Source organism: Carassius auratus, chromosome 8 (assembly GCF_003368295.1).
Source record: "Carassius auratus strain Wakin chromosome 8, ASM336829v1, whole genome shotgun sequence".
Classification (NCBI taxonomy): domain Eukaryota; kingdom Metazoa; phylum Chordata; class Actinopteri; order Cypriniformes; family Cyprinidae; genus Carassius; species Carassius auratus.
The window spans coordinates 11924579-11939563 of record NC_039250.1 but is presented as its reverse complement, the minus strand read 5'-3'; the positions used below and the strand labels follow the sequence as shown (position 1 = coordinate 11939563).

At 38.8% G+C, this 14985-nt stretch overlaps 1 protein-coding gene across 2 annotated transcripts in view; it reads left to right on the top strand.

The window, feature by feature from the left end:
* The window catches only part of LOC113107286 (calcineurin-binding protein cabin-1-like), a 56094-nt gene that overhangs the window by 2353 nt on the left and 38756 nt on the right, over positions 1–14985 (top strand). The window contains exons 1-2 of one of the 2 annotated variants that reach the window (XM_026269688.1): positions 10722–11106; positions 11478–11591. In XM_026269688.1, the coding sequence (XP_026125473.1) occupies positions 11541–11591 (51 nt within the window). In that variant the 5' untranslated portion in view covers positions 10722–11106; positions 11478–11540. Of the gene's footprint in view, positions 1–10721; positions 11107–11477; positions 11592–14985 lie in introns of those variants that run through there. The other variant, XM_026269687.1, reaches the window with a different exon arrangement.

Sequence of the window (14985 nt, the reverse complement as noted above, 5' to 3'; positions counted from 1 at the left end):
GCTTCCTAACTTTTGCAATTGTTTTTTTTGCAACAGGCCAATGAGTATTAATAATAATAATAATAATAATAATAAATGTTACTCTGTCTCATTATTGCAGTGTGAAAATAATTGTATTAAAATCATTCTAAAATACAAATTACAGATGTTTGTCTAAGATGGTTTAATATGCAGTATAGTAATAATTTAATAATAAACATAGTTCACATTATGCTACTCGGAATTATATTTTTCAATTTACAGTAGATTACTAAAGCTTTGAAACAGGCTTCATTTTCTTCATGCAGATTATTTTTCATTGATTTGAAGTTTAACCATGACATTTCTTGACCGTGTTAATGAGATTCACCTACTTTAGTCTCTTCCCTACAATTGTCAGTGTTGGGCTGCTCAAACAATGTTTTGTAATCTCCACTGAATTTATCATTTTAGGATATCATACCGCAAATGGCTTGTAGTTATAGTTGTCTCTGTACATAACACTGGGAAGTGTTTTGACACAAAAACAGATATACACTTATTAGGGCTGGGAAAATAAATCGATGCATCGCGAATCGAGAAATGATTCAGCATCGATTCTGAGATTTTCTGAATGCATCTCGATTCTTTCTTGAATCGAGTCTGAGATTAGTTTTGAAGAGCAGATGGCACGGCATGCTTTTGAAACACCCATACTCTGCTCGTTTCCAAATCATTGCACACACTTGAACCTAAAATAATCATTCATAAAATTTGAAAAGGTTGAAGCGAATTACAAAGGTGTTCACAGTGGGCTGTGTGAATCTTGCATAATAAAAGCATTCTAAGATGAAGTGAAATTACATGAAATTACATGACTCCGAGCCAGAGCTTGTCTACGTAGAGCCTTACCACTTCCTATTAAGTACTATGGTACCGAATGTTGGTTGCAGTACCACCAGAGTTCCACTGGGGGCGTTCGCCATGAGTGCAAAATGAATGGGAGTCTATGGGGCTAGACGGCTAAATTTGTTCCTTTCACCCGATTGCCATTGAGAAAGTTGAATGAACGAGTACTTATGAGTTGTTGTTGCCCATAACACGCTAGCATTCTGCTAATGAATGTGAATGTGTATGACGTCATTGACATTTTAAAAGACTTTTTAAAGCAAATAAGTGACTCTAAAAAATCTAACACCCAGCAATGTGTAATTTCTTTGCATCTCCTTTCGAATATAACATTCAAATTACTAGACAAAAAATTATATCTTGAGAAAATTGGATTTTGAGGGGTATAGCACCATTGACCTCCATTCATTCTGCACTCGTCCTGTGAGCGCCCTCATATGGAATCAGAATGTAACTGCAACCAGTTCAGAAGCCGGAAGTGTAGTGAAAGTGAAACTTCTCGCCATGTTAGACATTCTCTGGCCGAACACACAAGCACTCTTTAGCACTCTTCTTCATGAGCATTTTAGTGTGCGGATAAAAAATAGATTAGAGCACCATCTGCTGTTAAAATCTAAGCTTAGAATCTATTCCAGAGGAATCGCGATGCATTCTGAAAATCTAAGAATTGATCCACGAATCGATTCTGCATCAGTTTATTGTCCCAGACCTAACACATATGCTTTATAACAACCATTTACTGTACAAGAACATCAGCATCAGCAGATAAGTGTCTATCTCTTATACTAACTGAGCCAAGAGGATGATATCATTTTCACCAGTGTCTCTATGTGTGTGTGTGTGTTTGAAGCCTATGCACGGTGCATTCCACTACCTACAGATATTACGACTGGCCCACTCACCTCATGAGTGCAAAAAAGAGCAGTAGTGCCAAGTTTAATGCTGTGCCAGAATGTTATTTAACACCCCTGACCACTAAAGGGAAGTCGTGGCCTAATGGTTAGAGGGTAGGACTCCCAATCGAAGGGTTGTGAGTTCTAGTCTCGGGCCGGACGGAATTGTGGGTGGGGGGAGTGCATGAACAGCTCTGTCTCCACCTTCAATACCACGACTTAGGTGCCCTTGAGCAAGGCATCGAACCCCCAACTGCTCCCCGGGCGCCGCAGCATAAATGGCTGCCCACTGCTCCGGGTGTGTGCTCACAGTGTGTGTGTGTGTGTTCACTGCTCTGTGTGTGTGCATTTCGGATGGGTTAAATGCAGAGCACAAATTCTGAGTATGGGTCACCATACTTGGCTGAATGTCACTTCACTTTCACTAAACAAACCACGTACACTTGCCTAAAGCCTAATGTATCCACTGCAGTTTGTTTTTTGACTTGTGGTTGATATGTGTTGATAGGTGTGCACATGGGGTCAGTGGGGATTCCCCATACTTACTTTACATGCGGTCAACATGTAAAACCCCCTGCTAAATAACTCAACTTCCTGCTCAAATGGGCTGAAGGCCTTTGTTAGGCATAGCAGTGGTGTGCACGTAAGCCCTTCAGATGTGATAGAATTAATGCAAAAGAGGAGAAAATTAAGTACTGTATTGCTATTATAAAAGTACTTAAATGATTATGAAAAACATTTGACATTTTTGGATTTATTCAATATCTGTGCTGTAGCTGTTACTATATTGTGTGTTTTGGATGTCTGTTTTAACCAATCAGCACCCAGTATCATAACTATCCATTTTGTAATTATTAATTTGAATGATTATAAAGAAATCAGCATATGATATATTTCACAAATAGTCATATTGATTTTGTAAGGAATGGGGCGGTCTTTGACTAAGGATTTTTCTGGTTGACTAGTAGTCGTTCATTTTAAGCATTACCCGACTAATCGCATGTTTGTTAATAAACCATTAAAATTATTATTATGAGCCTTTAATTGCCTACGTAGCCTATTGGCACTCAAGCACACAGGCTTGCCACAGCACACCGCAGAAGTAGCCTAATGATTATGAATGTGTCAGTGAAAAACAGTAAATAAACTGTATTTACATTTTAATAATTTTATAAACTAGTGTTTTCGGTTTAAGAGATGAAGTCGATGACACGGACTCGTCATCTCCACAGTGGAGGACATGCCTGTATGTGATGTTTCAAACGGGTTACTTAAGCTGATAATTTGTTTTTCATTTGAATTGGTTTATTTGAAATTACCGTATTTTTCGGACTATAAGTCCAACTGGAATATAAGTCGCTTTTATTTAGAACCAAGAACCAAGAGAAAACATTACCGTCTACAGCCGCGAGAGGGCGCTCTATGTTTTCAGTGTAGACTACAGGAGCACTGAGCAGTAGAGCTGTAATCGGGCCTTAAAAGCTAGGCCCGACAGGACCCGAGCCCGACAGGTTTCGGCCCGAGACAAATGTCATTGACATTTTAAAAGACTTTTTAAAGCAAATAAGTGACTCTAAAAAATCTAACACCCAGCAATGTGTAATTTCTTTGCATCTCCTTTCGAATATAACATTCAAATTACTAGACAAAAAATTATATCTTGAGAAAATTGGATTTTGAGGGGTATAGCACCATTGACCTCCATTCATTCTGCACTCGTCCTGTGAGCGCCCTCATATGGAATCAGAATGTAACTGCAACCAGTTCAGAAGCCGGAAGTGTAGTGAAAGTGAAACTTCTCGCCATGTTAGACATTCTCTGGCCGAACACACAAGCACTCTTTAGCACTCTTCTTCATGAGCATTTTAGTGTGCGGATAAAAAATAGATTAGCCTTTAATTGCCTACGTAGCCTATTGGCACTCAAGCACACAGGCTTGCCACAGCACACCGCAGAAGTAGCCTAATGATTATGAATGTGTCAGTGAAAAACAGTAAATAAACTGTATTTACATTTTAATAATTTTATAAACTAGTGTTTTCGGTTTAAGAGATGAAGTCGATGACACGGACTCGTCATCTCCACAGTGGAGGACATGCCTGTATGTGATGTTTCAAACGGGTTACTTAAGCTGATAATTTGTTTTTCATTTGAATTGGTTTATTTGAAATTACCGTATTTTTCGGACTATAAGTCCAACTGGAATATAAGTCGCTTTTATTTAGAACCAAGAACCAAGAGAAAACATTACCGTCTACAGCCGCGAGAGGGCGCTCTATGTTTTCAGTGTAGACTACAGGAGCACTGAGCAGTAGAGCTGTAATCGGGCCTTAAAAGCTAGGCCCGACAGGACCCGAGCCCGACAGGTTTCGGCCCGAGACAAATGTCATTGACAGCATTTTAGTGTGCGGATAAAAAATAGATTAGCCTTTAATTGCCTACGTAGCCTATTGGCACTCAAGCACACAGGCTTGCCACAGCACACCGCAGAAGTAGCCTAATGATTATGAATGTGTCAGTGAAAAACAGTAAATAAACTGTATTTACATTTTAATAATTTTATAAACTAGTGTTTTCGGTTTAAGAGATGAAGTCGATGACACGGACTCGTCATCTGATGTTTCAAACGGGTTACTTAAGCTGATAATTTGTTTTTCATTTGAATTGGTTTATTTGAAATTACCGTATTTTTCGGACTATAAGTCCAACTGGAATATAAGTCGCTTTTATTTAGAACCAAGAACCAAGAGAAAACATTACCGTCTACAGCCGCGAGAGGGCGCTCTATGTTTTCAGTGTAGACTACAGGAGCACTGAGCAGTAGAGCTGTAATCGGGCCTTAAAAGCTAGGCCCGACAGGACCCGAGCCCGACAGGTTTCGGCCCGAGCCCGACAAGTACATTTTGATTGACAGCTTTTTTAAAGCCCGAACCCGTTTACATCCCGACATTATTCAAATGTGCGCACGCACACAGCTCTTTTGCCTTTTGTCAACGAGTAAATTATTCATGTTTTAACATAATTTACTCATAACTAACATAGACTAGACCACTTGGAAGTTGGAATAAAGAAATAAAATAAGTCCTCTGTGACATCGTAACATCTCAGCATTCTAGACATAGGCTCATTTAGCCTATAAATAGACCAACGCACCAATAAAAACGAGTAAATAAATAAATTAAGATAAATTTTAAATTAAGAAGGGTATTTGGCAATAACGAAATTAAGATAAAGGCTCCGCCGGATTTGATTTATTTAATAAAAGAATAATGCCAACATTAGCGTGAATACTCTGTCAACATTATGCATTTAAGACTCAATGAATATTTAGTTATCATTTGAAAAACCTTTACTCACAGAGATTAGGCTAGGTCTACATGTTTTTGTGGAGGAAAATGATTTAATCCACTGTAGATGTCTTGAGCGCGTTCCTGCGCTCACTGATGGTGCGTCATTATTCACTCATTATTCTCATTATAGACATGGTCAAAACTTTTCCACACCTCAGACTTTGCTTTAGTTGCTGGTGCAACCAAAACGTAATCACCAGAGTCAAGCCTCCATTACACCTGCTCAGCATTCATTTTCGCATCTTTCTCGCGCTAATCGAAACATATCACATGACCGCTCGTTTACCTGGCAAACCGGAGCGCAAGCCCGAGCCCGGCCCGAGCCCGCGTAAGATGATAGAAATTAAGCCCGAACCCGACCGAACCCGTCGGGTCCCGACGGGTCCCATCGGGTTCGGGCAAAGATCTTCAGCTCTACTGAGCAGCATAGAGCGCCCTCTCGCGGCTGGAGACGATGATGTTTTCTATTGGTTCATTTCTCTTGGTTCATTTTTCTCGGTTCATGTCAAATTAATTTTGATAAATAAGTCGCACCTGACTATAAGTCGCAGGACCAGCCAAACTATGAAAAAAAGTGTGACTTATAGTCCGGAAAAACCGGTTTTACTCTCTATAGTTATATTTTTCATGTCCATATACAAATGTTTCTCGCACAAGTTCACAGAAAACGAGACGGCAGAAAGCGCATCCTGTTTGCTTTCATTCTTTATCAAAAGCCAAATTTGTTTTAATTGTGAGTGCACACAAATAAATGTAGAGTCTTTACAGATCTGAAAGATGTATTACTGCCTCCATCTGTCCTGCAGTGAGCACATGATGCTGCCCCTAATGATCTGTCTGTCACGAACTGCGTGACTTCGCCTGTGGAATTTTCGTCATATTTTAATTTTCTGTGACTAATAAAATTTTATTAAATGATTCAAAATTCATAACGAAACACAAACAATAAATGTTATTGCCCTGTAATCCTTTTCTTTTTAATATTTGGCATGTTTGTGTGATGCGCATCCCTGTGTGTAATAAACAAAGTCAATGCGCACCGTGAACCCGCCCAGAGGCACATTTGAGTTGGTCTATGGCGCAGTCTATTTTCAGCTCCTTGAAATATCAATGCGCCAGCAATGCACCTGAACACACCTCTTTTTTAGACCAGCACGCCCATGGTTGCACAAATGGGCACAAATGCATTCGCTAGTTAAACGACGTGGTGCTGGACAGGAAAATGCGGACGGCGCCAGACTGAAACTAACAGACACACTTGGGCTGTGCCATGCGTCGCATTGTGCCGGGTGTATGATAGGCCCCTCAGTGTTTCCAACTGCAAAAATAAAAGTATAAAGCTTGTAAACATTGCAACGTAATAATCATTTACCTCAGAATAAACATTTGGTGTCCATAAGCTCGTCAGGCAGCTAGAAAAATAACTATAAAGTTAAATTTACAGTACTAAAGTACTGGAGCGATTTTGCGCAAACTATTTCCCAGTACCATTTAAAGGGTTGCATTCACATTGACAGTGTGTACTAGGATGTGACGTAAACTGTTCGACAGCTATGTCATTTGTGCGTGTTGTTCAACAACGTTAACAAAGAAGAATAATGTTAACAACAGGAGGATGGGGGACACTGTGATCAGAGCTGTGTTTTTGTTGTGTCTTGTGGGTTTCACAATAATGGACATGGAATGTCCACGTATACGTAAAGAGAAGAACGGAAAGGAGGATTAAGAATCTCCAATGACAACTGGCAGTGCTATATTTGCTACAAGTGCCTGCACTTCAGCGTCCGTTCATCTATCACTGTTCATCATACTTGCAAAATAAGTTGACACAATGTTTACAGGACGTTTACACAGCGTTTTAAATCATGGCGCTTGAGGGCGTTTTCGAACACGTCTGGCCAATCAATATCTCCTTTATATCACGGCTAGTACCAGTTGAGCTGGTTAGAGCTGGTAGGAGCTAATTCAGTTTTCGAAAAAGGCAATCTGGTATTAAAATTGCAAACAGTTCCAGCGTTGTGAAAACACCCAGAAGTGGGTAGTAATTAGTTCTGGTACTATGAAAAGGTTCCCGCCGTGCGAAAAACCCTTAAGAAAGCATATAGACAAAAAAGGTTCTTCTGTTGCATCGTGAAGCACCTTTATTTTTAAGAGTGTATGACAACATTTAAAAGTTGTAAACTACACTCAGTGGCCAAGTGATGCTTATGGTCCATGATATTGGTACAGATAATAAACAATTCTTTGTGACCTTATGTTTCAAGTTGGAAAAGACATTTAGTTCCCACTTTAAGTGAACCTTAGTTTCCAGCACATCTACAAGATGGATTAAAATGCTGATAAAGTCATGAAAAGATGAGACATAAACACATGACAGTATGATTGAAATGTTAAAATGTTAATAATAATAATAAAATAAATAAAACACATTTATTCTGTTACCTACAAAAAAAAAAAAAAAACTTTCTTATTGGAGCCAATGACGCCTTACAACATTTTGGGGGTTTGGAGCCCTCTGTTTTCAAAAAAGTGTTTCTTGAGCAGCCAATAAAATAAAATAGAACCATAATTAATGTAAGTATTCAGTTGATATTTATTATCAATATTTATTTGATTACTAAATAAACCCATCAGAACAAACCAGTTCTTTAAAATAGATCTATCTAACTCTAACTCTAGATGTTAATTGAGTTTGAGTTGTAAGAATAACGGTATGAAGTGACGTGAATGATTTCCATCAAAACATCTACTAAAGGAAACATCTGCTGTTCCTTGTCTTCATAAGCTTTTATTTATGGCAAATTCACCATGAACTGTATATCTGGACTGTCTATTAGTAGAGCTCCATATAGTGATGTGTGGATTTTTTCATTTTAATTTTTGGAGCCACCCAGATGCAAATAGAGAAGCAAAATCACGATTTGTATTAATGACTTTGTGAAGGAGCATTTTTTTGATGCTGCAAATGACATGCCATCCTTCATTTTGTCACTGATATGCAAGGAAAAATGTAATTGTTGTCATTACATGTTGTTGTTGTTTTTTTGTTTTTTTTTACAATAATGCAAAATTCTGTTTCATGGCCAGTGTGAAATATCTGTGGTTGGTAAATTTTCTCACTGTCGGCCAGTGTGACATGGTGGTAATTTTGGGCTCTGCCTGGAAGCATATTACAGCATTTTGTTCGTAATAGAAACAAACATTTTAAAATCATTGTCATACAGTCCCTTCATCTGATCATCTCTCTTTCTTTCTGGTGAATTTTCTATGAAAGCTTTAGTTTCCCTTTCTGCGGAACAATAGCAGGGTTTTTTTGTACTGAAGATTGATTGATCTATAGCCATGTATAATAATATCAGTGACTGCTCAGTGGAAGAGGACACAGCGAAGCATTATTGGGGGTGTTTCTTTCACAGTAGTGTAGACTAAATAATGACTGCTGTCATAAACTTCGATATCTAGCCTTTTGCTCTCTTTTCTGTTTTGTTCTTTCTCTCACTGTCATATCTTGAATTACGATAACTAAAGGAATCCTTCACTCCTATATGCTAGTTTTGTTATCGTTTACTCACACTCATGTCATTGCAGTTTCCTGTCTTCCTTGAAACGCAAACAGTGATTTACTGAAAATGACAAAAGCACCGTAAAAGTATATTTCATGCCTTCTAAAGAAGTATGATAGCTTTGTGTGGAAAAATTGACTGAATGTTATTCACTGAAGAGCATGAGTTTATATGAGAAAAACGTAGCAATTGCCTGGTTCTTTAACAAAAATTTTAGTTTTTTTTTAGTACAATGTTTTTAATGACTTGTTTGTTCTGGTCCACAATACCCGTCCCAGTGATTTATTCACAAATCGCAGTGGTTAACAGCTCATTGGAGAGGAAGATTATAATTGAATAATGACTTAAATTCAATCTACAGGGCTCCAGATGTGGTTTTGTTCCACTTCTGGCCCGTTTGCTGTTTAATGTTTCCCCTACACAACAGAAATGGCAGTGTCTATAGGTTAATCAGAATGGTAGTGGCACCAGTGCAACCTCAAAAACAAAAAACAAAAAAACAATCAGTCACTCAGGCAGGAAAAATGTTTAGTCCAAGTCCAGATCCTTGGCAGGGAGGATTATCACTGAGTACTGACTTAAAATTTCATTCCATTATATGAGAAGACTTAAAATAAAGCACATCAATTATTGTTGTGGTGCTTTTGCATCCTTTTTGAAGCTTGAAGTTTCAGTCCATGCACAAGGAGCCAATACATAATTCAAAAAAATATATTAAATATCAGACTTGGAGTCACTATATCATCTCTCTCATTCTTTATGTCTCTCTCTATCCATTGCATGTGTGTTTGTGCTCCTTTCAGACACTTTCTTACCAAACAGACTCACATATGTCATCTCCATCCCTTCACACTGAGAAATCTGTCTGATCGTTGAGCAGAGATTGTTCAGCTCTGAAATTGAATCACCCCGCCATTACAAGCCAGAGATTTCATGACCGCCACAACACGTTTAATCGCACCCGATTCGATCCCAAGGCGAAAGCATAGAAATTTAGCTCTCGGATTTAATGAATGGCCCCAAACAGTGTTTGAGCTCTCGTTTGTATAGTGTGTGACATAAAGGGAGAGATCCATGTGTCTTTATCCTAATAAAGAAGTCAGACTGCAGTGTTCTAATGTTATGTGTTCATTAAAGGTGAATTTGCAGTGTGGAAATGGATTTGATGGGATGATACAGTGTAATTATATCTGAGTTTGGATGAAGCTTTCAGTCTTTAGCCCTCTAACGGGAGCTGTTTGTCTACATTTTAAAGTTGTTTCTGTGTTTTCCTGGGCTCGGTTAATCAGTTAATTTAAAGATGTTACGAATTGAATATCTGGATGGCCTACTAGGTTAGATTAAATATTACAGTTCTGTATTTGCAGGCCCACAATGCAATGTAATGTGTCTTAAACAGTTTCCAGTGAGACAAATGAACACAGTGTTGCCATATTTTTTATATTTTTGTCTGTGCGTTGAAACGAAACCCCTCGCACAACCACCCCCCCACCCAAAAAAAGCCAATTTCCCCAGAAAACCATAGGCCTCGTTTTGGCTATGATTGGGGTAGTTTTGAGTAGCAATTGGGCTTGTTTTATTATACAGACATGGCAACCCTGACTACAAGAACACATTTTTACTCTAAATTGGACTAAAATTGCAAAATAATCATATTTTGTGAGATTATGTGACTATAGTATAGCATAATATGATTTGAAACACTTTGAAAGAAATGTTATTGGGAAAAAAATAAAAATGTCACCTGCAGCAAACTAGTTCACATACTGTGTTCACTTTAGTACACTTCAAACATTTATTATTACTTTAATGCAAACTCTATGTACAAGACATGTTTGAAAACAGTCAGTGCGCAGTATGTACTACCTGCTCACTGTAGCTTACTGCATGCGCTTTCACACACATTTTTACAAACCAGCAGACAGTATAAATACTATATTTCATGTCTCAGTTATGTATTGCAGTTTGAAATGCTTACTACATAATGCATACCTTTTTCAGAACCAGTAGGCAGTGTACTGTCTGTACTATTACTGCAAGCTTTTTAGTCTAGTGTTATACAGTTTGAAATGTTTATCACTACCTACTGCACCACATACTATTTTCTTTATAACTAGTCGGTGATATATAGTAATAACTAAAATAACAGCATACTGCATTAAAGTCATGTGACAGTTTAAATACAATACAGTTTGAAATATATTTATCACTACCTGCTGCATGCTGTGACATTACTTTCAGAAAATTTGTAGGCAGTATATAGTATATCCTATCTCTGCATAGTGCTTTATGCTTTAGTGTGCATTGTGGTGTAATTATATTCTTTTTTTGCGTTGTTTTTCTACCACAAGGAGTTTCACAGTTATGAAAACCACATCCTCGCTTCAGTCTTCATGTGCTACCGAATTGTGTTAAAAGGCATTAGGAGGAAAGGTGAGCAAAAAACTGATTGTTAGAGTCAGTTTACTTTTAATTAATACTATAGTTCCATTTCCTTTCCATCTTTAACTAGCCGTTAATCTAAGTTTTTTTTTTACACACAGCAGATCTTAGATCATATATTTTGGCTATAGCCTATAAAATTGTTTGGTAAATTGGAAGATTTCAGTACATGAGGATTCTGAATGGGATTTTTTTAGCAAGCCATTAAATGACTTGAGTCTCGACTTAGACTCGTGACAAAAAAGACTTCAGACTTGACTGGGACTCTAGGGTAAAGACTTCAGACTTCCCTCAGTTCAAGTCGTCACCCTCTCTCGCCCTCCTGCATGCAGAGCTGACTGAATTTATTTGTGTTTTCACAGAACCTGCAATGGGCACGAGACGTGTTGCTAGGGAGCAGTGTCCCATGGCAACAGCTGAAGCACATGCCGGCACAAGGACTTTTCTTCGAGAGGAATAAGACCGATCTGTTCAACGTAAGTGACAACGCTACGAATGCTGCTGACCTTATATGTCAAAGTTCACCATATCACAGCTACAGCGTGATCCAGTCTGGAGATTAGAGTGATGTGTGCATATTAGGGCTGTGCGATATGGACAAAAAAAAACCTATCACGATTTTTTTATAAACTTTGCGATTTCGATTTTAATCACGATTTTGACACAGACAGACATGCTTTACAGTCATAAATGCATTCAGTATATATTTAAACATATTTCCAAAAGAAAACCAATGAGAGCTTTATCAAATGTCTCTAGAACAGACATAAGTCAAAATAATCACTAAGTAACAGTCATGCACGGGTCAATGTATTAATAACCCGCACCCGACCAACGTTTTCAACTAACCCGCCCGTAACTCGGACCGCAAAAAAATAAAAATAAAATATTGTACCCGACCCGCTTCCTGACCCGCATTTTTAAAAAGCAGTAAATGCTCATCGTAGCGTCATTGGGCCATAGGAACGTAGACAACTAACTAGGCAAAAAAAACTTAATATATTATAATTTTGTCAAGAATTATAAAAAAAATTGTCAGTAAGCTCATAATTTGTACTAAAATAGTCTAGTCTGGCTATGTCTATTTGCATGTTTCTGCAAGGTCAGCAGAGGCTCGGGTTTGTTCCGATCCGAGCTCGTGAGCGGAGAACGCATTTCTGATTATCCCGATCCGCTCGCTCATTCCGTGGGGTCTCGCTCAACCCAGAATGGCCTGCTGGTTCGAAAATATGCAAGGAGTCATTTTATTGTTTAGAAATAAACTGGTGTTTTCTGTGTCGCTGCAAAGATGAAGTTGACAATGCGGACTTGCCATGAACGCCAGAGAGAAATGCCAACAATGCACATTTCATATGGATTACATCATCCGAGAGTAGCCCCTTTTTATTTTGAAGAAGATATTTCAAGCTTTCTGTAGTATAGCCTGTATTTCTCAAATCTGAATGCTGAGCACACGCTGAGTTTAGTTCACATGCAATGCAAGTGATCGTGCCGGCACCTTATTACATTGTCTGCTAGGCTATATATTTGCTTCTTATTTAATAATTAAAGGCAACTGACTGATAAAACATTGATCAAAATTAAGATACAATTTTTACAAAACGAAAATCTTTTAAAAAGGGTTTTCTATAAAAAAAATTTTAATGAAGCCAAAAACAGAGCCATTGCTCTTCATGCAGTCTTCTTTGCCGCCTCCATCTCTGATAAAATAAAATTTTAAAATCATCAGATAAAATACTGCGGGAGGTCAGGGCTGCGGAAAATCATGCTATAAAGCGATTTAGAAATCGCGCACACTCAAATCGCGATTTTATTTTGATTTCGATTAATCGCACAGCCCTAGTGCATATCTGGTCGAGCGCGTCTGCTGTTCATACACATGTGTGTGATGAATGCCATCATGAGTTCCTGCGATTCAGTGCAGTTAAATCCCTTCACACACACACACACAGACATAAATCCAAGGAGATTACGACTCCTCACTGAAAATGCCCTAAACTGGCTGGATTTACAGACAGATGGCATCACTATGGTGTGTGTACATGTGTTGTTGCTGTTTTGCCCAGTGGCCTTTTGGCACATTGGTACAGTCCTCACAGAGCGGAGGTCGTAACATTAGTGTTGGTGTGTTTACCAGTAGCTGTAAGGAAGCAGCCTGTGGCTTCATCAGTTTTGGCACATGGCAGTCTAAAAACACTCGGGCGTCATGTCTCGCTGGGCTTCAGAGCTGCGCCCACTAGGATACATCAACCTCATGCCCACCTGCTCTCAGCTTATGGGAGAATCCTCACATACACAAGCAACATCCGGTCCAGGGCTCACGGAAACTGCATTTTATTATGGTGGGAAATTTAGTGGGAAAGTTATGTTTTTAATCTAATGGTTATTTCGTGTTGCCCAGTTGTGTCCTTTAAACAATGTGCAGATTTAAACTTCAACCCCCCCCCAAAAAAGTTGTCTTCTGTTGACCCTGAAAGAAGATTTTTTTTTTTGGAAGAATGCTGATAACCAAAAAGTTGATGGTAAACATTGACTTTTCTTAGTATTCTTTCCTGAACAGCTCTCATCAACTGTTTTGTTACTAACATTCTTCAAAATATCTACAAGTTTACAACAAATTGAGAGTGTGTAAATGATGACAATGTAAATTTTGGGGTGAACTATTCCTTTAAATTGAATAGTTTACCAGTCCTCTAGCTACTGTATGTTTCTGGGCCTTGATTGTGTAAGGATCCCTGCTGTCTACAGAGGGTCAGAGAGCTCACTAGATGCATCAGAAATATCTTAATTTGTGTTCTGAAGATGAACAGAGGTCTGAAGGGTTTAGAACAACATGAAGGTAAGTAATTAATGACAGAATTTTCGTTTTTGGCTGAACTAACCCTTTAAGTGTATAATGTCAAAAAATAAAGTGCAGATTTAAAAAAAATAAGTTAAAAGGGCTCTGGCAGTATTTGTTGGCCTAAGCCTTAAAGGCATCACAAAAACAAACACAGTGTCTCTCCCATGTCCACACACACTCAGGCGTATGCGCTCACATATGTAGCCGCCCACTCTCCTGCTCTCACTGGACCACCGGCCCGAGCCACAGAATAGCTGCCTGGATTGGATTTGATTTATCATTACTGTCCAGTTTTCTTTAGGTGTCTGAACATCTCTTTAGGAGAATGAGCTCTGTGTTTGACAGCAGGCTGAACGACGTGGATGCTCTGCTTCATTTTATTTGTGAAGTGCTGGTATGTGAAAGTTCAGCCGTAGCAAACACCTGAGGTTCACATGTAGAGATACGGTCAGCACGATTTGCATCTTGACTTTCCTGTTAGCAGCAGGGTGTTGGAAATGCCAGGTGTGTGTGTGTGTGTGTGTGTGTGTGTGTGTTGTTGTTGTTGTCACAGTGGAAACGCAGAAACATAAACAGATGGAGAAGGGGAAATGAAAGCTGTATGGCAGAGATACACCTCTGCACTCTCTGAGCTTCAGTGACTGCAACATAAACATTTCCCCAGCTTCTTGTCTCTTGTTTCCTCCCTTCTCTTCTCATCTCATCTCATCTCTTTTTTCTCTTCTCCTCTTGTCTCTATTTACCTCCTTTCTTTTGGTCTCTTCTCATCTCCTGGTCTCTTCTTTTCTCTAAGCGCCCCTCTTCTCACTTGTCTCATCTTGTTTCATCTCTTTCCTTCTCTTATTTTCTTTTCTTTCCTCGTGTCTTCTCCTTTCCATGTCTCAAATCTTGTCTCATCATTGTCTTATTCTCTATTCCCATCCTGTTTCTTGTTCTCACCTCCCTTTTCTCTTCCTCCTTTTCTTTCGTGTCACACCATGTCTCAGGTAGTCTTGTCTTTTCTTATCCTCTCCTCTCGCCCGTCCGAG